Below are 26776 nucleotides of genomic sequence, written 5' to 3'. Positions count from 1 at the left end.
AGAAAAAATATACAGTACAGACTATAAGAGAAATGTGCAGTCAAAACAGAAACACTTAAAGCTAATCATAGTTACAAGAAAGGCCTTGGATAGACCTCCAAAGGACAGGCTGAATAAGAGAAAGTACACAGTGAAGTCAGGAAGCAGGAATGGGTTTGAGCTTAAAAAACACTTAGAAAAGAGATATGCCTGATTTCAACAAAGGACACATGTGAAGGGAAAAATGAAAGATAATGCTGGATAGATAGCTTAGCAATAGATTATTTAAAGATCCCAAAAAGCATACACAGGAATTTCATTTAAGGAAATAGGTTTAAGTAAAGAGCTTTATGAAAAAAAAAAAAAAGCAATAAAAGTTTGTTTTGTTTGCAGTCCTGGGGATAGGACCCATGGTCCTCTATCACTGAGCTACAGGATTTAAGTCACCCAAATTGGCTCTAATTTGTATTCCTTCTGCCTCAGCCTACCAAGTAACTGGGATTTTTTTATTGGTTGCTCAAAACATTACAATGATCTTGACATATCATATTTCATACATTTGATTCAAGTGGATTATGAATTCTTATTTTTACCACGTGTACAGATTGCAGGATCACATTGGTTATACATCCATGTTTATACATACTTCCATACTAGTGTCTGTTGTATTCTGCTGCCTTTCCTATCCCCTTCCTATCCCCCCTCCCCTCCCCTCCCATCTTCTCTCTCTATCCCATCTACTGTAATTCATTTCTCTTTTTTTCCCCCTTTCCCCTCACATCCTCTTATATGTAATTTTGTATAACAATGAGGGTCTCCCTCCATTTCCATGTAATAAGTAACTGGGATTATAAACATGTGCCACCACACCTGGCAAAAATTTGTGGATTTTTTTTTTTTTAAGAAAGACAGATTTTTGTCTGAGTGCAAAATGAATTAAGCTGAGGAGAGAATCAAAGTGAGATCAAAGATGCTGTGGTACTTAAGGTAGGAATTATTTTCCATAGTCTTAAGGGAAAAGAGTTGGACAGTAAAATGAGTTCAGGACCAAATCAAGACACTAGTTCAACCTTTACCTCTGTCAACTACCAATATGTACTTGGGAAAGTCATTTAAACCCTCAATCTGTAAAACATGAATAATGCTCATCTCTTCAAAGACAATACAATGAAATAATAGATGTTAAGAATGTTTAAAAGTATATAATCAATATTAGTATCAATGGTATTAGTATCTTTTTGCTCTAAGAACCACACAAGGATATGAACATCCTGCCAGGAACTGTTTAGTAGAAAGATTATACCAGACTCCCTAAACTTGGCCATACAAGTGGGGCTCACTTGAGCACAGAAGATCATAAGTACAGAGGGGATGCTGAATAAGAAATGCTATGCAATGTCCTAAAGAACCCGAACATTTGCTATTTATCATCACAAGGTTGTGTTGTTCCTGGCCAAATTTAAATAAAAGCTGGGGCAGAAGTAAAGAGGGCAAATAAAAAAATGCTGGTTTATCCAGTTTCCCTTCATGTTTTTGGGTTTAGCATATGCAGATTCAACCAATCACAGATAGAAAATATTCCCCAAAATTGTGCCTGTGCTGAACATGTATAGGTGAGTTTTCTTGGCATTATTCCTAAACAATACAGTATAACAACTATTATCTTAGCACTTAAATTGTATTAGTTCTCATCTAGAGATGATTTAAAGCATGCAGAAGGACGTGGTAGGCTACATGAACATACTATGCCATTTTTCAGAAGGGACTTGAGCATCTCAGATTTTGGAATCCATGTGGGTGAAAAGTGAGTCCTGAAACCAATCCCTGAGAATACCACAGGTAGACTATAACTTAAAGTGTTATTTAGCTAAGGGAAAAGGCTTTCCAACTTTTTCTGATGACCAAATAAAAATACTTGTTTCTATTTTATTCAGATCCCAATACCTAGAGTGGTGTCTGTCTCATAGTAGTACTTATTTGATAAATATTTCCAAAGGGCAGAGGTGGGTCAGAGCAATTATCAATTCCATTTAGCTACACTGAATGAGCTCTATTTCACATGAGGCAGTAAAATGTTCTCTCCTTTTTCATTTCGAATCAAGATTATATTGCTGGACTATCCCTGAGTGGAAAATATAAATAGCACCACACTAGACTCCTTTTCTTCTTAATTAAAAAAAATTATTTAAGTAAAAGATGCACATAATTTGGGGCTGGAGTTGTGGCTCAGTGGTAAAGCTCTTGCCTAGCATGTGTGAGACCCTGGGTTCGATTCTTAGGACCACATAATGAATAAAATAAATGTTCATCAACATCTAAAAAAAATTTTTTTAATACACATAATTTAAAACTATTACTAAAAGGCTCCTAATAAAAAGAGCAGTCTCCTGATCCAGAGCTTCATTCCATAATGGCAGCTACTTTTAAGCACCTTAAGCAGTTTTTATGATCATCCTTCAATAATTCTAAATGTCATGCTTACACTAATAATTTCTGTCTTACTGATTTTAGACACTGTTGATTTGCTGTGTCATACACATTGAGCTCTAGCTCTCATATAACACCCAAATACTCCCTCTTCCACTTCCCTCAACCTCTCAATAAAAATTTAATCAATTCTCTACATTACTCTGAGCGTGTGAACAGCACTCAAACTAAGGCACTGCTGTACTCTGACTTCCTTTCTTGTGTGTATTTGTTTTGTTTTCTCTGACATTAAACTGCTTCATGTTTTTGTTCGTAACTTTCTATTTACAAACAATATCCAGTTCTTGTCAACCACTTACAAACAGTAACCAGTTCTGAAACCCCTATAACCAACACCAAACACCAAAACTTCTCTAGAGTCATTCAAATATTTCCTACAAATTGTAGACAGTTATCATCTGCTATGGTGTCCTCTCCTGTTCTCTTTGTCCTTGCAGGTTTATGACCTTTGACAATCCCATTACTGTTCTTTCAGTAAATTTCGGGAAGGAACAGCTTAAGTGTGTGTATGATCTACCAGGTTTATCTAGAATTTAAATATAAACTCCCAAGAATTTCTTCCTTATTAAACTTTTTAAAGAAGAAGGCTCATTATCCTCATTAGATATTCGATATCTAATGTCTCATCAATTTTAAGGTACACATTATTTCACATTCTAACATCTGAAATTGGGCCATATCTTACAATCAATGATGTGTCGATTTAATTGGCAGCTTTTTTCTTTCTTAGCAATACATAAAATATTGGTGTATCTTATAATCTATAACACTTTAGAAACACATTAGATATTCCTATCATCAAAATAATAACACAAAGGCCAGGCACAGTAGTACATGCCTGTAACCAGCAGCTCAGGAGGCTGAGGCAGGAAGACCTGGAGTTCAAAGCCAGCCTCAGCAAAAGCAAGGCACTAAGCAACTCAGTGAGACCCTGTCGGTAAAAAAAAAAAAAAAAAATAAGGCAGGGCTGGGGATGTGGCTCAGTGGTTGAGTGTCCCGGAGTTCAATTGCTGGTACCCACCTCCCCAAATATAATACAAAAATAACTGAAACTAATTAAGGGAAAATGAATATTACTTTCTAAAAGACACAATCAAAATATCATTTGAGCCCTGTACAATGTCAGCAGGAATATGAAATGATGCAATCACTATGGAAAACAGTACAGTAATTCCTCAAAAATTAAAAATAGAATCACTACATAATTCAGTAAAGCCACTTCTAGGTATTTTATTTTATTTTTTTTAGTTGTAGTTGGACAAAATACCTTCAACTTATTTATTTATTTATTACGTGGTGCTGAGGATTGAACCCAGGGCCCCACATGTGCTAGGCGAGCACTCTACCACTGAGCCACAACTCCAGCCCCACTTCTAGGTATTTTAAAAAAAGGTATCTCAAAGGGATATATCTGAACCTCATGTTCAAACAGCATTATCCACACCTACCAAGAGGTGTGGAAGTAAATTGCATGTCCATCTACAAATGAATGAAAAAATAAAATGCAGTGTATACATACCATATATTATCAGTGAGCCTTAAAAAGGAAAGAAAATCTGTCATATATGTACCTTAAGTACATTTTGCTAAGTGAAATAACCCAGTCCCCCCAAAAGACAAAAACTCTCATTCTACTTACATGAGTGAGGTATCTAAGGTGGTCTAATTCATTGAGATAGAAGAAAGGTAGTTATCAAGGGTGGCAGAGAGAAGGAAATGAGAAATTGTTATCTAATGGGCAGATAGTGTCACCTTTGCAAGATGAAAAGGTTCTGGAGATCTATTGTACAACAATATTTTTTTTTTTTTTTTTAAAGAGAGAGTGAGAGAATTTTTTTAATATTTATTTTTTAGTTCTCGGCGGACACAACATCTTTGTTGGTATGTGGTGCTGAGGATCGAACCCGGGCCGCACTCATGCCAGGCGAGCGCGCTACCGCTTGAGCCACATCCCCAGCTCCCTATTGTACAACAATATTAATACACTTAATACCACTGAACCACATGCTTAAAAATGGTTAAGAGGAACTTGGAATGTGGCTCAGTGGTAGAATGCTTGTGTAGCATGTGCAAGGCCACAGGTGTGAACTCCAGCACTGTGAGCACACACACAGACGTAAGCAAATAAATAAATAAATCACATATATTTACATATATATTTAATAAAGTTGAATAAAATCAAACTGTATATCTTAGATATGCATAGCCTACTGTATATCAATTACTTCAATAAAGCTGTGAAATAATTTGGGGCAATAAGAAGAGTTCAAAAAAGCTGCTGGTATGAGATACTGCTACAACAGCAATAGCTTTTTTATATCCCTAAATTACTTTTGTCTTACAGGTTTATGATTCAAAAAGCAATTTCACATGCTCGGTCTCATCTAAATTCTAATACTCATTTAATAAAAACAGCTGTGAAACACTATTATTCCTCTCTAATACACCAGAAAACAGACTTCATCAAGGCTCTACTAGGGATTTACTCAATGTAAAGCTTACATTGAAACAAATATTCTGACTCCAAGCTAATGACTTTTTCACTCCAACAATGAAAAAAATTCCACTCATAATAGCAAAAAAATGTAAAAATTTGGAGAATTAGTTTAAATCACATGTGAAACAAAACTATAGAACTTTATTTGAGGAAAGAGGAGTTGAATAAAATAGAAATCTTATGTATTTAGTTGGGAGTATTGCATTTAATAAAAACAGTAATTATTTTGGGAAACTATAAATTTAACAAAATTCCAACTGGAATTGTTACAGGGTATCTTATAAGGTATTACAAAATGGGATAAAAATCATTTGGTAAATCACAAGTAAAATGGGCAAGACTACTGAGTGTTGTAAAAGAGGAGGGTGCTATATGTAGATGGATGTTGAAGGTTCCCCAAAGGCCTGTGCTAAAGGCTTGGTCCCCTGGGTGGCACTATTAGGAGGAGGAACCTTTGGGAGATGGGGCACAGGTCATTGAGGACTTGCTCTCAAATGGTACTTTAGGACCGCAGTCTCTTCCTTTCTCTAAATGCTTCATGGTTCATGACAAGCAATTTGCTCCATCATGCACTCCTGCTATGAGATGCTGCCCTTGCCAGAAGCAATGAGGCTATCCAATCTTGGACTGAAACCTCCAGAATTGTAATCCAAAATGAATCTCTTCTCTTTAAATTAATCACCTCAGGTATTCTGTTATAGTAACATGAAGCTGATTAATACAGAAGGCTTAGCTTTATGAAATATTATCACACAATAGTATCATAGTATCACACAAATAAATAATAACCAAAATGGGGAGCTTTTGGTGCTAAGAGTGCTCCTACAAACATGGTGACATTCCTAAAACCCCTCTAGACTTCCTTTCAGAAGTGTGTCAAGCACCAACCTCAAAAACTAACCTAGGATGGGTGCAGTGGCACATGCCTGTAATCCCAGTGGCTCAGGATGCTGAGGCAGGAGGACTGAAAGTTCAAGGCCAGCCTCAGCAATTTAATGAGGCACTCAGCAACTTAGCAAGACCCTGACCCAAAATTAAAAATTATTTTAAAAAAGGGCTAGGGACGTGGCTCAATGGTTAAGTGCCCCTGGGTTCAATCCCTGGTACAAAAAAAAAAAAAAATTTTTTTTTTTTTTGACCTAGTATAAGAGGGGCAAAGATCTGGGTGTGACAGCCCATGCCACTAATCTCAGAGACTTGAAAGGCTGAGGCAGGATTGAAAGTTGGAGTCCAGCTTGGGCAACTTAGCAAGGCCCTATCTCAAAATAAATTGTCCCTGGGTTCAATTCCCAGTACCTTAAAAAAAAAAAAAAAAAAAAAAAAAAAAAAAAGCAGATTCTTTGTTATGCCCAAGGAAAGTGGCATTATGATAGGAAATAGAGGTGCTATGGTGGGTACACTCTGCCAATTTTCCAGAAAAAGACTACAACTACAAAGAAGATCATGCAGAGATTTCAGTGTATTGAACCCAAGTGCAGACCTAAGAAAATTCTGACTTTTAAGAGATACACATATGGGGCTGGGAATGTGGCTCAGGCGGTAGCGCGCTCGCCTGGCATGCATGTGGCCCGGGTTCGATCCTCAGCACCACATACCAACAAAGATGTTGTGTCCGCCGAGAACTAAAAAATAAATATTAAAAAAAATTCTCTCTCTCTCTCTCCCTCTATCACTCTCTCTTTAAAAAAAAAAAAAAAAAGAGATACACATATTTTGCATGAAGAAGAGATAAGAGAAAGAGCTAAGTGATTCTAAGTTTCATCTTTTGTTTTATTAGGGATACAATATAATCTTGAGGTTATGTTCAGTTCACTTGGGAAAAAAAATAGGGGATGTTGAGTCAAAAATAAAAGCAGAAATCAACAGAAAATCCAAAATATAGACTATCTGTGTACGCAGCATCTCTTAATTTTTCACACTAGCTTTCTCCTCTTTCATTCCCACCACACACCTGTACCCTTTTCATCTTTCTCATCCCCATAGTAGAATCAAATTATAATATCTGTTAGATAATATTCAGTGTTTATATGATTATTGCTCTAATAATTATGAAATTTATAGCAAAGTTAATAATAGATACTATATTTAGTTTTCATCTCTTTTATAACATTTTGCTTTTCCTCAGCTAGTTTAATCCTCCTTCTTCATTTGCTTAATTTTCTGTGTTCTTGTAATTAATTGGTGGTAGAGTGAGTGCATGCAGAGCATGTGTGAAGTCCAGTACTGAGAGCCGGCAGCGGGCTGGAGGTGGGGATGTTCTTATTACTGTACCATTTTGTGTGGCTTTTTTTTCTTTTCAGTCCTAGGGACTGAATCTTGGGTTTTGCATAAGACAAGCACTCTGCCACTGACTACTGTACCCTGGTCATTATGTGACTTTTTCTTTTCTTTTCAGAAGCCTATATAATTTTTTTTTTTTTTTGTCTCCATCAGTCTTGCTGGGCACAGTGGCACAGGCCTGTAATCCTAGCAGCTCAGGAGGCTGAGACAGGAGGATCTCGAGTTCAAAGCCAGCCTCAGCAAATGGCAAGATGCTAAGCAACTCAGTGAGACCCTGTCTTAAGTTAAATACAAAAATAGGGCTGGGGATGTGGCTCAGTGGCCGAGTGCCCCTGGGTTCAATCCCTGGTACCAAAAAAAATAAAATTTAATTTAAAAAAATCCAAAATCCATCAGTCTTAAATTTCACAAAAACAAGGCTTGATGTGGATTTATTTTCATTTATTATGTTGAGTCCTGTATGGGAAATTTGTGTCTTTTCTGATCTGGTTTTTTGAATTGTTATATTGATAATATCTAATTTTTATTTTTTTGTCTCTCCTTTTGGAACTCTTAATATTCTGATAAGGGACTTCTTGTTCTGACCCATTGTTTCAATATCTTATCTCTCATATTTTTAATTTGTTTTCTTGTTCTATTTTTTCCAGAACTTTCTCAGATTTATCTTCTAGTCATATGGGTATGTAATGAGAATGGAAATGGGGGAGGAAGAAAACAAGTGTCTCATCTTTGATGGTAGAAAATTAAGATATACTGCATGATCTGAAAAACTGAGTAGAAGTAATATAATTCCTTGGTTTTTCTGTGTCAGAGTTGGCCATAAGGAAATTCTCAAGCCAGGAGCAGTGATACATACCTACAATCCTATCATCCCACCAGCTTAGGAGGGTGAAGAAAGAGGATTCCAAGTTCAAGGCCAGCCTCAGCAACTTAGTGAGACCCTGTCCCAAAATCTAAAAAATTTTTTTAAAAAAAATTCTCTGATAATAAGATCCCCATTTCAGATGGAGTCCATCAGGAAGGAATGCTGCACAGAGAGGCCAAGAAGAATCTGAACAAACAAGCCTTGCCGGGTATTCCCTCTCGGTCTATTAGCATTAGATTATAGTATTTTTGTCCAATTCCATTTTGACATGGTTGTCTATACTTCAATCATGCCCATGCAATAAAAGTCACCACAAAAGCCCAAAGGAGAGGGTTCTGGGAGCTTCTGGACTACGGAATACATGGAGATTCATAGGGAGGTAAACAGAACATATCCATGTGCCAGGAGGGGGTACACTCCAACTCTAGAAGATGGAAGCTTCTGCACTCCACACCTTTCCAGACCTTTGCAGACCTTGCCCTGTATGTCTCTATATGTCTCTCCTTTCATGCTTACTTGTAGCCTTTAAAATTTCTTTATAATAAGCCAGTAAATGTTAAGTAAAATGTTTCCCTGAGTTCTGTGAGCTGCTCTAGCAAATTAATCAAACCTGAGAAGGTGGATGACCACCTACTTGTAGTTGGTTCAGAGGCCAAGATTTGTAACTGGGTCAAAAGTGAGGGCAGATCTGGGACTGAGGCCACGACCTTTGGGATCCTGATATTATCTCCAGGTAGACAGCCTTAGAACTGAGTTAAATTTAACAATGCCCAGCTGGTATCCACTGTAGAATTGCTTGCTTGCTAGAGGGAAGCAATCCCTATTCCTATACTGACTATGAGATGAGAGAAGAGGGAAAACAGGTAGTTTATTTTTCCCACATAGTATATATAATATTGATGAAAAAAATTCTGAACAGAGCTGGGGATGTGGCTCAAGCGGTAACATGCTCGCCTAGCATGCGCAGGGCACTGGGTTCGATCCTCAGCACCACTAAAAATAAAATAAAGATGTTGTGTCCACCGAAAACTGAAAAATAAATATTAAAAAATTCTCTCTCCTATCTTTTTTTTTTTTTTAAAGAATTTTTAATATTTATTTTTTAGTTCTTGGCGGACACAACATCTTTGTTTGTATGTGGTGCTGAGGATCGAACCCGGGTCGCACGCACGCCAGGCGAGCGCGCTACCACTTGAGCCACATCCCCAGCCCTCTCTCCTATCTTAAAAAAAAAAAAAAAGAATTCTGAACAGACACCTAGCCATAATGCTCATTTTCTGTTGTTTAAAAATTATTTTACCTCTAAAATTTATGACATCTTTTGTAAAATAGGATAGAAATTTTATAAATATAACTCAGACCCAGGAACAAAGTGGCTTACCCAAGGATTCACAATGAATTGGCAAATTACCAACTATAACAAACAGAAAAAGAAACCAGGATTTTCAGGAAGATCAATTCACCCACCTGATGAAAGAAATAGGTAACAGCAAGGTCATTGTCATTTAAGAGGATTTCTTCTTCTGTTGTAAAAAGCCACTTTCGAATAGTCAGGCAGGTGCCTGGCACAGCGGATGTATAATTTTGGACGTAGAGTTTATGAGGAAACTCATTAGGAGCCAGCTTACGTACTGAAGAAAAGACAAAACAAAGAAAGCTGATATAAGGAATTTTCCTAGTATGAACTATGCCAGGCCGATCAAGAATGGTATGTTATCATTGACCAAAGCATCAGCTCAATTTCACCAAGGAGCTCTGCCATGGGAACACAAAATAACCATGTATTTAGCTAAACATATCCCTGCTAACTGTAACTATGACCAATCCAGCCTCAAACTGACTGAAATTTATCACTTAAATGGAGGCTCCTTCAGTTAACATGATGACCCTGTGGACAGCATGAACTCCAAATTGAGTTAAAATACCTGATCCATTGTCTGAACATCTTCAGAGCAAGCCTCTCCTCTTACCCAACTACGGGCACTCACAAACTCTCCTGTGGCCATTCTCAACGAACTTTTTATGAAGACCTGAAAAGCTCTTCCCATCCCACCCCATCCCTGAAACCCTAAGGCTTCCATCACAGAAAAAAGTGTGTTCTGAATAATATTTCTTCTCCCTAACAGTGCACAGCAGGATAAAACACCACCACTTGGGGCTGGGGTTGTTGCTCAGTGGTAGAGCAGTTGCCTAGCATGTGTGAGGCCCTGAGTTCAATCTTCAGTACCACATATAAATAAACAAACAAACAAATAAATAGATGTTTTAAAGCCAAATAGACATATTCTTGATGTCTATTTGGCTTTAAAACATTGTGAAAGACAAATTTAATATTTCTCATTTTATACAAAGTGAAACCTCAAGCTAACAAAGGGATAAGATTAGAATCCAAGTATTTTGGTACTCTAGCATCCTAGATATCCTAGTATTCTTTTGTAACGTAATTTACAACTTCCTAGTTAGGCTGTTGAGAGTTGGGAAGACAAGTAATAGGGACACGACTGCTTTGGAGGAACCAAAGTTGCTCTACCTTGACCAGGGATGGCAAGGCTCCCCAAATTTACCACCCCTTCTCCTGGGATGAGGAAGGCCTGATATTTCTAGTCTTAACCCTGTGTAGGATGTGGAAAAGATCCATGAAGTGTAAAAAACCCATGTCTTTCAGAGCAAGTCCTCAGACACCCTCTTCTGTGTAGTCTCGATGCAATCCATGTGACCACCATCCCAACTTTTATAAAATAAAAAATTCCTGCCATTATGCAATATGACTTTCTAATAAGAGGAAATTTATTCACACAGAAACTTAAACATAAGTATTAAAACAAAAGCTTTTAATCAATGAATCTCAAACTTCTAAAAACAAAAAACTATTCTTAAAAATCTTTACAAAAAGCATAAAGTATATTGAAACCACATGTGGTTAAAGAGAACTTCCCCTTTTTAAGGCTATTTCATTAGAATATATGAATTTTGAACCTCTGATTTAGAAGAACCTCATGAAAGTGTAAAAACCTTTTTGTACTGACAACAGAGGCAGAAGAATCAACAGCAATCATGCATCTTTATGACCAGAACTAACAAGATTGGCCTGGTCTGGTTATTGTAGATAGTTCTGATGAGTGGGATCTCACTTGTCTTCAAGCTATTTTCTATCCAATGGTATTAGACTAAAATACCCAAATAAAACAATATTAGCCACTAGCACTTACCAAAGGAATGATTGATCACTTCAAATAAGGCAAAGTAATTCACTGTCGTACTGTCCATGCCAACCTTTGCTGCAATAGCCTGAAGTTTAAGCAGGAGAGAATGGTTTCAGGAAAACTAAATCAGACAATGCACGCATGTGAACAGGGGAGTGGGGAGAGGGCAGCCCATTTTGGTTTCATAAAAACTATCTGGTTCAGAGTTATCTTTTTATTTTGTACTATCTTTTTATTTTGTACTTATTTTACACTAAGCTATATCCCTAGCCTCCCCCCCCATTTATTTATTTATTCATTTATTTATTTAGAAATAGCATCCCATTAAGTTGCTGAGAATCTCACTAAGTTGCTGAGGCTGGTCTTGAACTTGTGATCTTCCTGCCTCAGCCTCCTGAATTGCTGGGAGTATAGGTATGCCTGTACCACCATGCCCAGGCAGAGCTATCCTCTGTAAGTGTACATACACACATGTATACAGATATAACAAGAAAAGGAAAAAAAAATTCCTTTATTTAACCCAGTTGTGATCTGAGTTTCTCCTTTCCAATACAAGCTAGTAACAGGTTTTTTAAAATATCAGTTTTCCTATGAAATATTACACAAAGATCTTCTTAAATATCTTATAAGAAATGTACTCGGTAAGTACATAAAAATAAAAAATGTTGTGACAAGAGGCATATTAAACAAGGATCAGTCCTTCTCTCCAGGAACTAAGGTCTTAACATGACAAAAAAATAAATCGAAAGATTCCATGTGCAATAAGTGAAAATTGAAATTACATACAAACAACAAAGCAAAAAATAAATAGTAACAAAATCCCTTTTTAAGATCAATCCTGATATAAATAAGGTATTAACAAGATAAAACTGCTGACTATTAGTACCCAGTAAAGCAAACATAATTATATCCCTTCTTCTCCTATCTGTTTGAATATCAAGCCTAAGTTCATCACTGATGTGTTATGGGAACTGGGAATTAAAATACCATTTTGTACTGAACTGAATAGAAACCGAAATGCACTCAAGGTTTAGAAAATATCTTCTAGTACTAGCACAGGAGAAAAAGTATTAAAAAAAAAAAAAAAACCCTAGGCCTAAATATTTTGTGATATGTGGACACTAATCCACAATGGGGGTTGGGGAGGTGGGACAGAGGTAATTTGGGCTAAACAGAGGGGAGTGAAGGGAGAGGAGGGGACATGGGGGTAGAAATGATAATAGAATGAATCAGACATTATCAGCCTATGTGCATACATGATTACATGACCTGTGTAACTCTACATCATATACAACCGGACAAATGAGTAGTTATACTCCATTTATGTATGATGTATCATAATGCATTCTACTGTCATGCATAACTAATAAATCAAATTAAGAAAATATATATATATATATAAAAACCTAGGCTTAAAAAATTGAGAAAAGCAAAGAAACAAAACAAAGAAGCATTTTCTTGGCAATTACTTCATCATTGTATAATTTTCAAAATTGCCTATTTTTATTTTTATATATTCTACATTTGTCCTTTGTCATGATATACAATAGATGAATAAATGTATGAGAAAAATATATTTTTGTTTGCTATAAAGGAGAAATAAGCACAGATACCCAGAAGCCTGCTTGTCTCACTGAAAATCCTGATAGTTAGGTCTAAAGGCATACAAAAGGCCTACAAGCAAGGATTATACCCAGCACGTGATCTTTAAATACCATTTCTCACTAAAAAGAACCAAGATTCCTTAGAGAAATGACTTATTATAGATCTAGGGTAAGAAATGTATGAAGATGAGCACAGAATATCTTGTTATACCAAAAAAGAAAGAATGACATCATAAATTAATGGATTGCATCAAGAATAAACAGTTGCAGGTATGAAGGAACATCCACTGGCCAAAAATGGACTCGTTTGCCAGGCACGGTGCCTGGGCCTGTAATCCCAGCAGCTTGGGAGACTAAGGCAGGAGTATCCAAAGTTCAAAGCTACATTCACTAGCAAGGATCTCAGCAATTTAGTGAGACTCTGTCTCTAAATAAAATACAAAAAAGGACTGGGGATGTGACTCAATGGTTAAGCACCCCTGAATTCAATCCCTGGTACCAAAACAAACAACAACAACAACAACAACAACAACAAAAACCAACAACCCAGAGGAGCATCAAAGAAATAATACATGATTAAATCACAGCTAATTTAAAAACCTACATGACATTAAAAAATAAAATGTGGGGCTAGGCTGTGACTCAGTGATAGAGTGCTGGCCTGGCACACATGAGGCACTGGGTTTGATACTCAGCACCACATAAAAATAACATAAAGGTATTGTGTTGTGTCTATCTACAACTAAAAATATTTTTAAAAAATTAAATGCAATGCGGATGCTAATTCATAATAAAGAGGAAGCTAGGGAAGAATACAGTTACTTTAGATTAAGTAGAGGGGAATAAAGAGAGGGGAGGGGGTATAGGAGTAGGAAGCATAGTAGAAAGAATGAGACATTACTACCCTATGTACATTGATGTATCCATCAAAGTGCATTCTACTGTCATGTATAACTAATTAGAACAAATAAAATAATCATAATAATAAAATAATTAAATAAAATGTAACAATCATCTCATTGGACATCATTGGAATCAAGTAGGGTCCCAATTCTTTACACTGAAAATTGTCAATAAAAGAAAAGAATTAAATATTTATCCTTTCCCACAAACTGCATTTAAGATAACTAAACAATCTTAGTTGCTAATAAAAAGATATGTACAAAAGAACTTTAGTGACCTAGAGCAGTGGTGCACACCTGCAATCCCAGGGGCTCCAGAAGCTGAGACAGGAGGATCGTGAGTTCAAAGCCAGCCTTAGCAAAATCAAGGCTACTATGCAACTCAGTGAGACCTGCCTCTAAATAAAATACAAAATAGGGCTAGGAATATGGCTCAGTAGTGGAATGCCCCTGAGTTCAATCCCTGGTACCAAAAACCAAAAACCAAACAAACAAAAAAAGAACTTTGGCTATATAAAGAAATGAGATAATTAGAAAACCAGAACTATGCAACCTTTATGAATCATTGGTTAAGGCAATAATTCTGGACTCACTCATTTGATAAAAGAACAATGGGCAATTTTACAATGGAAAAATCAGATTACCACTAAACCTACTGATTATTCTTGTTACTACTAAAAGTGGGATAACCACATATTGTGTACTGTCTGTTGTGAAGTAATGATAATATATTACACTAATTATGGTATTTGTACCAAAAATACAGAACCTGAAACTAATCAAGCCACTAGAACAAAACTCATTTATAGAAAATATAGGAAGAAAGAAGGACATATTAAATGACACTGCTAGAAAACAAACAGATAAATTCAGAATGTGGGACATTCCACAGTACACTGACCCAATTTCTGCAATAAAATAATGGTGTGAAAAAGGTTGGGGAGGCCAAGGGGACTGCTCTATATTAGAAAACCAAAAAACAACAAAAAAAAGAAAACCAAACAAACATGTATGTCAAATGTGATATAAGAACCTTGTTTAGATCCAGATTTTTAACAAATGAACTGTAAATATTCACTTCAGATAAATGGAAAAATCTGACTTTGGAAAGAAAATGGTGCTAATTTTTTAGGTCTGATAATGTTGTGAAGAATGTTCATATTTTTTAGATGTATACTGAAGTACACATAGGTCTAATAATATGGATTTTGCTAGGAACCCTTAAATGTAAAGGAAAAAAAGATATATGGTAAAAATGTGGCAAAATCTTGATAATTATTCAACGTAAGTGGTGAGGACTGGGAATGTAGCTCAGTGGTAGAGCACTTGCCTAGTATACACAAGCCTTGGGGTCAAACCATAGGACTGCAAAAAAAGGAAGGAAGGAGGATTTTTAAAAAGAGTATATGGATGCCAAGTCCAGTGGCACATGCCTATAATACCACAGACAGGGGAAGCTGAGGTAGGAAGATCACAAGTTCAAGGCCAGCCTCAGTAACTTAGCAAGACCTTGTCTCCAAATTAAAAAAAAAAAAAAAAAAAAAACCCTAAAAAGATAGGGATGTAACTCAGTGGTAAAGCACTCACAGATCCAATCCCCAGCACCTAAATAAATAAACAAATAAATAATATAGTATATGGAGAATTTTTACAATTCTATTTTGATATAAGTAAAAAGAGTAGTAAAATCAAAAAAAGGAGGGACATTATTAGCTCCTATACCTTGGGATATTTACGTACTATTCTTTCAAGGAGGGCAAAATTCTTTTACATTAATAACAATAATTTAATAAACTGATTATGTGCCTGACACTCTATTCGCTTCATATGTATTAATTCATTTAATTTATGTTTCTTAGTTTCACGCTATCCAATGTCAGATCAATGTGTTCAAGTCTGACTTACCTGATATACTTGGTCTGTAGTACTGTTCTTTTTAACTCTGACAGTAACTGTTGTTCCATCTGGTAATGCTACTCTCAGTTCTACATCAGACACACCATTGTAGTTCTGGAGAAAAAGACACAGAGAAAGAATTCATGACCCAGTATAAATCCTCACTCTCCCTGTAACATGTTAGCTAAACAATAGACATGTGATGGAGAGGAAGTGAGTTCCAATAAAAGGGGAAAATGACATCTTAAAAGTCAATATATTTACAAGTCGTAAAACTGACTTCAGGCTGCAGCAGAAGTTAACCTTTAAGATGAAAAGGGAAAAAAGAAGCATATTGAAGCCAATGTGTTCACATTTCAAAACAGACAACCGTGTGAAGCAGTCTAGGTCAAACACAGATGAGATTTTTGGTTCACTTCTGTCACCCATTCAGAATTCACAAATGAGAAAGAAAACAACTGAAAGCAGTAATTCCAGCAAATATTCTCTGGTCTTAAGGGTTAAGAATATAGTCTGGCTCAAAGGGTATCTATCCTAAGTTCCTTTCTGAACTCTGAAATAATCAAGACAATTTTTTAAAATTTTTAAAAAATATTTTTATGTATATTTTTTTTATTGTAGATGAACACAGTTTATTTATTTTTATGTGGTGCTGAGGATCGAACTCAGTGCCTCACACATGTGAGGTGAGCACTTTACCACTGAGCTACAGCTTCAGCCCCATTTTTAAATTTTTAGTTGTAGTTGAAGTCAATATCTTTATTTTATTTATTTATGTTTATGTGGTGCTGAGGATCGAACCCAGGGCCTCTCACGTGCAAGGCGAACGCTCTACCGCTGAGCCACACACCAGCCCGTAATCCGGACATTTTTAAAAGGAAAAATGGGACTCGGTTTTGAACTAGTTTAATGCCCAATTTTCTTCTAGCAAAGAGTAAACAATTCTTATTCTCTTTAATTCAAAAGAAATACTTACGGGGCGGGGGTGTGTGTGTGTAGCTCAGTGGCAGAGTGCTTGCCTAATATGTGTGAAACCTTGGGTTTGATCCCCAGCACCAAAAATTTAAAAAATAATAATAATAAAATAAAATAAAATCACCTCATATGATATTTTGATGACTAATCTGTTTCTTTTAACAAATGTTTGACCTTGTAATTTTTTTAAAAATATTTTTATTAGATTTTGATGGACCTTTATTGTATTTACTTACTTATATTTGGTGCTGAGAATCAAACCCAGTGCCTCATGCATGCTAGGGCAAGCACTCTACCACTGAGCCACAATCCCAGCCCTGACCTTGTAATTTTTATTAGAGAGAAATAACTATTTAGCAATCAGTCCATCTTCATTTACCACTTTTTAAAAAATTACTATTCATTGCCTAAAACATCCCAAGAATTACAGTAGTCTCCGTTACTCCCAGTGGATGACAGAAGGATAATACTAAATCCTATAATGCCTTTTCCTTCTTCATTATTCACTTATCATGCACTGTGGTCATACCTTTTGCAGTTTGAATTGCCACCTCAAAACTAGCATGAATTTTCTTTCTTCTTCTTTTTTTTTCTGCTACCAGGGATTGAATCCAGGAGTGTATAACCACTGAGCCACATCCCCAGCCCTTTTTATTTTTTAATTTTGATACAGGGTCTCCCTAAGTTGTTGAGGCTGGGCTGAAACTTGTGATCCTCCTGCCTCCACCTCCCAAGTTGCTGGGATTAAAAGCATGTACCACCATGCCCAAGTTAGCATAAATTTCCTTTTCCTTCTTCATAATTGATATCTTTGATAGATGATTCATTCTTACCCTAGACCTTAGCAACCTCAGGATATGATTTTTAAAAAATGTTTCTTATTGTGAAGAACTTTTACCTTTCAAACTTAAAGAAAGCACTCTATGACTCCTTTTAGATATATCTGAATTGCTAGCATCACCACTCCTATAAAATAAGGATTACTTGCATATAAGCACTGTGATATCCGGGCACTCAATCTGATAATTTACCCAGCTCCTAAGTGGCTCATAGGCGGGTGGCATATACAGAGTGCATATGCTAGACAAAGATGATTCAGATCCCAGTGGCACAGGCTTCATCATGCTACTGGGAATAGCACACAATTTAAAACATTTGAAATGTTTGTTTCTGGAATTTTATATTTAATATTTTCAGAACATGGGTGACCACATGTAACTGAAACTGTAGAAAGCAAAACCATGGATAAGGGGGACCATTGTACTTAATTATAAGCCCTTATCTAGAAAAAACTCAAGATCTAATTGGAAAAAAAAACAAGGCATATACATATGAAATAACTAGTGAATGATATATTAGTATTACATATTCATTCTTCTACTCAATTAATATTTATTAGGCACCTACAACATGCTTGAGGCTGTGGTAAGGCACTGTAATATAAAGATGATCAAGATTTAGCTCTTACCTACAGGTAGCTCACACTCTTGTAAGCTAAAAATATAAAGTGACAAACTGATTATATGTATAAAAATTAGAGAATTAGATAGCAAGAAGGTAATAACTGAGTGGTACTGACTGCAGAAATTCTTCATGAAATGAAAAATTGATGACCTGAGTCATTAGAGAAGGCTTCAACAAGAAGGTAGACCTGACACCAGGTCTTAAAGGATAGATAAGCAGGAAATGTATGGAAAAGAGGTAAAAGAAATAGTCATTTGGAGAGTTTATTGAAATCCAACCCATAATTGATATCTTTGACTTATTTTCCCCCCTAAGGAGCTAAGAGGAGAACAATTATTAAAGGGGGTATTCACCTACCTCATCTGACTCTGACAGGAACTCCTGCATGATGTCACTCTCACCAATGACTCGTATTGAACACACTGGAGAAAACAAAGACAGAATCTAGCAAAAGGCCCCAAAATCAATAACATAAGATCAAGAACATAGCAAGATTTAAATTCAAATCATTAGTGACAGGGCTGGGGATGTGGCTCAAGCGATAGCGCGCTCGCCTGGCATGCATGCGGCCCAGGTTCGATCCTCAGCACCACATACCAACAAAGATGTTGTGTCCACCGAGAACTAAAATAAATAAATAAATATTAGAAATTCTCTCTCTCTCTCTCTCTCTCTCTCTCTCTCTCTCTCTCTCCTCTCTCTTAAAAAAAAAATCATTAGGCTGGGGATGTGGCTCAAGCGGTAGCGCGCTCGCCTGGCATGCGTGCGGCCCGGGTTCGATCCTCAGCACCACATACCAACAAAGATGTTGTGTCCGCCGAGAACTAAAAAATAAATATTAAGAATTCTCTCTCTCTCTCTCTCTTTCTCTCTCTCTCCTCTCTCACTCTCTCTTTAAAAAAAAATAAAAATAAAATATTTAAAAAAAAATCATTAGTGACAAGCAATGAGAAGGCAGCATGTACCCTGGTGTATGAAATTTTTTAAAAAATATTTTTTTAGTTACAGATGGATGCAATATCTTTATTTTGTTTATTCATTTTTATGTGGTGCTGAGGATCGAACCCAGTATCTCACATGTGTGAGGCAAGTGCTCTGCCACTGAGCCACAACCCCAGCCCCCTGATGTATGAGATTTTTAAGGCATAACATATATTCATCTAATTATGATCTAGAACAGAAGAATAATAGAAAATACAAAGTTTTGCTAAAAATATTAAACATATCAAAAAAGAAAAAATTAAAGTACAGTAAATCTACTGAGCAGTCTTGTATGACCTAATAATATCCAAAACAACAGAACATGAGGGAAAAGAGGCAGTGGAAGAGAAGGGTCAATTAAGAATAAACCAAATAAAAAACTGAAACACTAGAGAAAAAAATATCTATCTGGCCTAGGAACAGGTCAGAGAACAATAAACTTTTAATTGAGTATTAAGCTGAGCACATCATTTCACCTCACTGACGTTAGCTTCAAAACAATAATTTAAAAAAAAAAGGGAGGAAGAGCAAGGGAGGGAGGGAAGAAAAAAGGGTGGGAGAGCAAGGGAGGAAAGGAGGAGAGAAAGCAGGCATATAGATAGCTAATCGTCTAAATCTAAGAAAGTTAATTTCCTGACACTCTCAAGAGGATGGTAAATTACACTGATGATTTTACTTCATTTGATTAAAAAAAAATGCACCCTTTCTCATTTCCCTAGGGCTATGTTGGAGAGGCCAGTTCATGTTAGGAAAAGCTAAAAACAGATGAGGAGTTCCATTACCTTCTGTGGGGGAAATGATTTTTCTTCAGGGATAAGGATCCCTACCAAAGTTTTAAAAAAATTCAAGTAGGTCAATTAGTTCTTACACAAGGACATTAGGACACAGAATTACTAAACATCACATACGGCCATTATTCTGTTCAACTAATATTTTAAAGCAAGACCTACTGCACAGCTAGAAAGTAAGGTAACTCTATAATGTAGCAAGGCAAGGCCTCTTCTGTTTTAGAGCCACAAGGTGAACTACCTCATTGAGGAGACCTGTGTCATTTCTCTGCCTTTCTAGAGAAACAAATATTTTGACATTCATATCCATAGACTCCCAATGTATCACTTGGAAGTTCTGAGATAAAAACTTGCAATAATTCTGCTTGCTTAGAAGGGGACTTTTGGATTACTTCAGCAAATCTACCCATGAATACTTGTAAAAGGAATAAGGCACTTTCATGTAGGATATGTTAGTGAAACAAGAATCATTTAAATGAAAACATCTTAATACTGCTCACTTAGTTCCCAAATTAATTTAGTATATTGATACATCCATTTCTACGTGTTTGCTGGCAAATAGTATGATCCTATAAATAAAGTCCATTAAGGACCATCAATGCTTCAAAAACAAATTATTTGTTTTTCTGTTGTCAATGAGCCATTAAAACAAGCTACTAATCACTGTGCTGGACATTTCAGTTTTCAAAGCTCAGATCATTCAACTCTCATAGTCAGAAACTTGACTCACTTTGACTACTGAGCTTCAAGAAACAGCCATGCAGTACTGGAGTTGCACTATCTATACTAGAACTTACGTCTATTCAGGATGGTAGAGTTTAATAGGCTAGCTTACCTTTTTCTAGATATTCTTCCAACCCCCGACGTCGAGCATCTAACTGCTGTTCTGATAATGAGAATGGCCACTTTCCTGGAAGTCGAGGGAATGTGAAGTTGGCAAACTCTCTCTTCAGGTTCTGGTGTAGGATGGCAAACTCCCGGTACCGCTTAGAACACAGCTGCCTCCCTGCCATGTAAACATTGTACACCTGGTGAGGGAGAAGAACAAAGAAAAGCCTACTTACTATAAATTAAATCACAGAATCATCTAACGTCAGGCTTGATGGATACTGTTTAGGTGGTATTTCTATGCACTTAACAGAGACCATGTTAGAGACCATTTTAAAGCAAGACTTTTTTTTTTTTTAAATATTTGTTTTTTAGCGTAGGTAGACACAATAACCTTTTATTTTACGTGGTACTGAGGATTGAACCCAGTACCTCATGCTTGCTAGGCAAGTGCTCTACCGCTGAGCCACAATCCCAGCCAATTAAAACAAGACTTATTTTTAATAAACATGCCAAAAGCTGTATGTACAAAAGAGAGCTACTATCTTCAAGGAGGATATGATCTTATTTTTGAAGATAAAATTACCTCCATTATAATCTTAAACATTTTCAAAGGCAATTATCAATTTTTAAGCGTGGATAGTATTTTAAGAAAGTTAGAAGTTTTTCAAAGCCATACAGTGTCTGCCCCCTCAATCCTATCTTCCTGCTTCCCTAACTCCAAGCTATCATATCAACCATGTTCATCAACCCCTTCCTTTTTTCTTTCCCTCCCTCTTATTCTGCCCCCTTTCTATTTATTTTTTCTTTGAGACAGGATCTCACTATATTCCCAGGCTCTGGGCTCAGGTGATTTTCCTGCTTCAACCACCTGAGTAACTGGAACCACAGGCATATGCCACTGTGCCTGACTGCTTTTCTTCTTATGGTTGTTGCTTTGTTTTTGCATTTATATATAATTCTTAAATTTTTATCTTTTATTTTAGCTTTTACAGGTATTTTAATTCTATAAAAACAGAGTATCATGTTGAGAGTTTGGAGATTCTAGCAGGGGAGCACAGTTACTGATGCTGTCTTTTTTTTTCTTTGTTCTAATTAGTTATACAAGACAGCATAAGGCATTTTGATTTATCATACATAAATGGAGCACAGCTTTTCAGTTCTCTGGTTGTATATGATGTAGAGTTCACCATTTGTGCAATCATACATGTACCCAGGGTAATGATGTCCAACTCATTTCACCAACCAATGCAGTCTTGACCAAAGAACATCCCTTCTCTCTCAGGGAAGGTCATCCTCTTCAACTAATTGAAGATAATAAAGTAGCTTCAAGAGGGACACACATGGAGTGGTAAGGGGACAAGGGGACAGCTGTCAGCCAGCTCAGTCAAATCAATCCTGGCAACCAACGAGACAGCCAGATCGCCCTTACAACCCAGAGTACCACAATGAATGAGACGTCTAGGGATTTACTCTTAGCACTTTACATTAGTCTACATCCACAGTGTTAATATCTTTGTCATTTCTTCCATCTTCCATGGCATTTTGTTGTATGCATACATCATATTTCTTTCTTTTTAATCGGTTCTCTGAATGATGAGAGTTGGGTTGTTTCTGACTCTCTGCTATTCATTGTGAATAATGCTGTCATATGCATTTGTATACATGCTTCCTGCTGTACATACAGAAGAGATATTCCTAAGTACACCACCTGAAAGTGCAACAGCAGGGTTAAAATATATATGCATATGCTACTTCAGGATATTAATGTCAAACTGTAAGCTAGAGTGGTTGCACCAATTTATTCCCCTTTCAGTAGTGTATAAAAAGATCCTTTCAATTTTTGCTAATGAAGGGGTGTGAAAAGTTATCTTTGTTGTCCTAACTTATATTTCCTTAGTTATTAAAGATGCCAAACATGTCTTCCTACATTTATTGGCCACATGAGTTTATTTTTTGTAAAATACCAATTCATGTGTTTTACCTGCTACATACTGGATATTTGTGCTTTTCCATGTATTTGTAGTTTTTCTGTTTGTTTGTTTTTTCATTTTGTTTTTGACACAGAGTCTCTCTATGTTGCCCTGGCTGCTCCCAAACTCCTGGGCTCAAGCAATCCTTCTGCTTCAGCCTCCAAATAGTGGGGACTAGGCATACATCACCATGTCCAACTCTATATGTTCTTGACATAATCTTTTTCAGTTATGTGTATTGTGAATATTGTCTCCAACTTGTCACCAGCACTTTCAGTTTATTTAAAAGAAATTTTGAATTTTAAAGATCTCTTACTTTAATAAATAGTTTAAATTTATCAATCTTTTTTCATAAATAACTGTTATATCTTAAAAAATTTTTTTCTATCACCAAGATCTAAAAGCCACTCACCAATATTTTCTACTAAGAGCTTTAAATTTTTTATTTGTCATTTAACTCCTTAATCCATTTGGAATTAATTTTCCTATAAAATATAAAGTAGTGTTTCATTATTTCTTTTAAAGTCAAGAATATTTAAAAATCAATTTCTTTAAAAAATATATTTTTTAGTCGTAGACAGACACAATACCTTTATTTTATTTATTTTTATGTGGTGCTGAGGATCAAACCCAGTGCCTCACACATGCCAGGCAAGCGCTCTACCACTGAGCCCACAACCCCAGCCCTAAAAAATCAATTTCGAATTGAATTATCCCTAATTTAGAATATTCTGTTTTTACAAGAAAATCCCAATCTGGAAACTTCCAGGTGGTCTGTAACAAACCTCTCACCATAAACAAATAGAAAACTAGACGCAAAACAGGAAATAACTATTTTTCAGACACTGGCAACTATGGTCCCTGAGAAAATGGAAACAAGCAGAGGCCTACTATATATAATCTTAGCTTTCTGGTTAGAAGTAACTTCTAAAGCGTATCTCAGGGAGGATCACCCAAACTGAATTTGGCAACTTCACTAGGTTTAATAGACATGGAGTTCAAGGAGGCCAAAGTAGCTAGAATTACCAAGACTGAACATACAAGAAAGAGCTAAAGAGAGGAAGAACTCAAAAAAATCCTCACTGGGTCACCTTGAATTCTGACTAAATTAACAACCTAAGGAAAGAACTATTATGGGGTAAGGGACTGTAAATGAACAACTCTCAGAGTTCCAACAGGATTATGGAACCATTCAACTTTCCTTCAACCAGAATAAAAACACCTCCCTAAATCTACATGGAATTCATAAGGGAAACTCAAATAGGCCATGGTTTAGGGGCTAGCTAAATTAATTCTAGAGAAAAACTACTCTAAACTATCCTAAAAGCTTAAAAACGAACACTGAAAGGACCAGAGTAATCTGTAAGTAACTTACTGCATGCCAGGAAAAGAAAAAAAAAAATCAAACTCTCTTCAAAGGAATATAAAAAATCTAGGGCCAATGTATGATAGCAAACAAAAATTACCAGTAAAGAAGCAAGAAAATTTGACCTGTAACCAGGAAAAAGAGTAGAAACAGACTCAGAAATGAGAGAAACAAAAAAGTTAGTAGGATTGGAGATGTAACTCAGTGGTAGGGCATTTATGAGGCCTTGAGTTCAGTCCTCAGAACAACCCTGACCAAAAAAAAAAAAAAAAAAAAAAAGGGCTGATAGATGAGGACATTAAGCCACTCTCGGTCTGCTTCTGCTTCTGTTTGAGATTTAGAAAGCTGAAAGAAGAGCACTTCCACCATAGGCACAAGGATACATCCCACTTTTATGCAAGTCTTTTCCATGGGCTTCTCCTATGCTCACAAGAAAGACTAAATAATACAAAATATTCTGTACTTCTAAGGAGAGACAAGAAACCATTATTAGGTCCTGGTTCCCATACTGATAAGAAGAGGTCAATTATAGCCGGGGAGGAAGTAGCAACTCTTTTCCAAGAGAACCATACATACAAGGATGTGACAGTTTAGCAACAGTAAGGAGAAAGGGCAGAAGAACTAAGAAACAGAGACACAGACTCCACCTTAAACTAAAGCTAGGCCAGACAATATCTACCTCTACCATGAATCTAGCCAAAATCTAAACCAAGAACATTCTACCAGTGGCAGGGGACGAGAATGTGGAGAGATAATTTGTCTGTGGTACAGGCAATGCAGCTGAAAGCTTAGGGAGGGGTAGGTTCAGGAACAGAGAAAAACCCTCTAGAACCCCAGCCTCAACTCTAAATACCAGGTGATAGCAGCCTACAAGAGGAACTTGAAGCATGGTGCAATAAAGACAATGACAGCTCCAACGAGACCCAAACCCAGCTCAATTAATTGACTCAATTCCCTAACAGAAAAGATCTGACCTTTTCCAGATTCAAATACTATTTCATTCTCTACTATTCTACACATGATGTTTAGCAGTCAACTATATATTACAGGACCAAAAAAAAAAAAAAAAAAAAAGCAAGAAAACAGAAATCCTACATGAGATACATCAGTCTCAAAGATGATATAGGGGGGCTGGGGATGTGGCTCAAGCGGTAGCGCGCTTGCCTGGCATGCGTGCAGCCCGGGTTTGATCCTCAGCACCACATACCAAAGATGTTGTGTCCGCTGAAAACTAAAAAATAAATATTAAAAATTCTCTCTCTCTCTCTCTCTCTCTCTCTCTCTCCCTCCCTCCCTTCCTCCCCTCTCTTCTCTTTAAAAAAAAAAAAAAAAGATGATATAGGTATTGCAACTATTAGACTTTAGACAGTGATTAATATGTTAAAGAATCTAATGGAAAAGGTGAAAAACATATGAACAGATTAGCAAATACAAAAATTAGAAGCAAATATCAAATGGAAATATAGAAATAAATGTATGAGAAATGAAGAATTCCTCCAATGATCTCATCAGTAGACTAGACACAGCTAAGGAAAGAATCAGCAAACTTAAAGACAGTCAATAAAAATGAACCAAACAGAACTAAACAGAAACAAAAGAACATCCAAAAGCTCTTGGACAGGGCTGGGGCTCAGTGGTAGCGCGCTCGCCTAGCATGTGTGAGGCCCTGGGTTCAATCCTCTGCACCACATAAAAATTAGACATTGTGTCCACCTATAACAAAAAATAAGTTAATAAAAAATATAAGCTCTTGGACAATATCAAATAGTCTAATATATTTGTAACTGAAATCTGAGAAAGAAAAGAGAATAACAGAGATGAAGAAATATTTGAAGACAGACTGGCTGAAAACCTTCCCAAACTAATAAAATATATCAAACTACAGATTCCCAAAACAGAACAAATACCTGCTTATCCTGTTTTATCAAGAAACATCCACTAGACACATTAAAAATCAAACTTATAAAAACCAAAGATAAAGGTGGCAAGAAGGGGTCAAAATATTACATAAAGAAGATCAAAAATTAAAAGGAGCAAGTTTCACACCACAAACTATACAAACCAGAAGGCTGAGTGGCATTTTTCAAGTACAAAAAGAAAACAAACAAACAACAACAAAACCTATCAACCCAGAATTCTAAATCCTGTAAAAAAATTAAAAACAATAACAAAAAAACCTTTTTCAAACATAAAAGTGAAATAAAAACTTTTTCAGACCAACAAATGCTAAAAGGATTCATTGCCTCTAATAGACAATGATGCCAGATGGAAATTGGATTACACAAAGTAATGAAGTACACTAGAAATGGTAAATATATGATTAAATATAAAGTACTCTTTTCTCAATTTTAATCTCTTTAAAAGATAAATTATCTGGGTTGGGGTACAGCTCAGTGGTAAAGCATTTGCATCGTATACACAAGGACCTGGATTCAATGTTCATTACCACCTCCCCACCCACTCCCACAGAGTAACTACTTGAAACAAAGAAAACATCATACCATGGGGTTTTAAAGGTGTAAAAGTAAATGTATGACAACGATTGCACAAAGGATGGGGTAGAAGAAATACATTCTTTTAAGAGTCTTACATTACATGTGAAGTAAAAATGGTATTTGAAGGTACACATTTATAAAGATGTATACAGTAAACCTAGAACAAATACCAAGAAAACAACAGCCAAGTGGG

The 26776-nt window shown here is 36.2% G+C and overlaps 1 protein-coding gene across 3 annotated transcripts in view; it reads right to left on the bottom strand.

Moving 5' to 3' along the window:
- Positions 1-26776, bottom strand: part of SNX27 (sorting nexin 27) — an 81520-nt gene that overhangs the window by 12158 nt on the left and 42586 nt on the right. For all 3 annotated transcript variants that reach the window (XM_081307103.1, XM_081307104.1, XM_081307102.1), the window contains exons 3-7: positions 20757-20949; positions 18510-18574; positions 15723-15827; positions 11318-11396; positions 9576-9739 (exon numbers count right to left, since the gene is read on the bottom strand). In XM_081307103.1, the coding sequence (XP_081163229.1) occupies positions 9576-9739; positions 11318-11396; positions 15723-15827; positions 18510-18574; positions 20757-20949 (606 nt within the window). The remainder of the gene's footprint in view (positions 1-9575; positions 9740-11317; positions 11397-15722; positions 15828-18509; positions 18575-20756; positions 20950-26776) is intronic.

The sequence above is a fragment of the Spermophilus citellus genome, assembly GCF_964194105.1.
Source record: "Spermophilus citellus genome assembly, chromosome: 9".
Lineage (NCBI taxonomy): Eukaryota > Metazoa > Chordata > Mammalia > Rodentia > Sciuridae > Spermophilus > Spermophilus citellus.
This window is presented reverse-complemented; position numbering and strand designations above follow the sequence as displayed.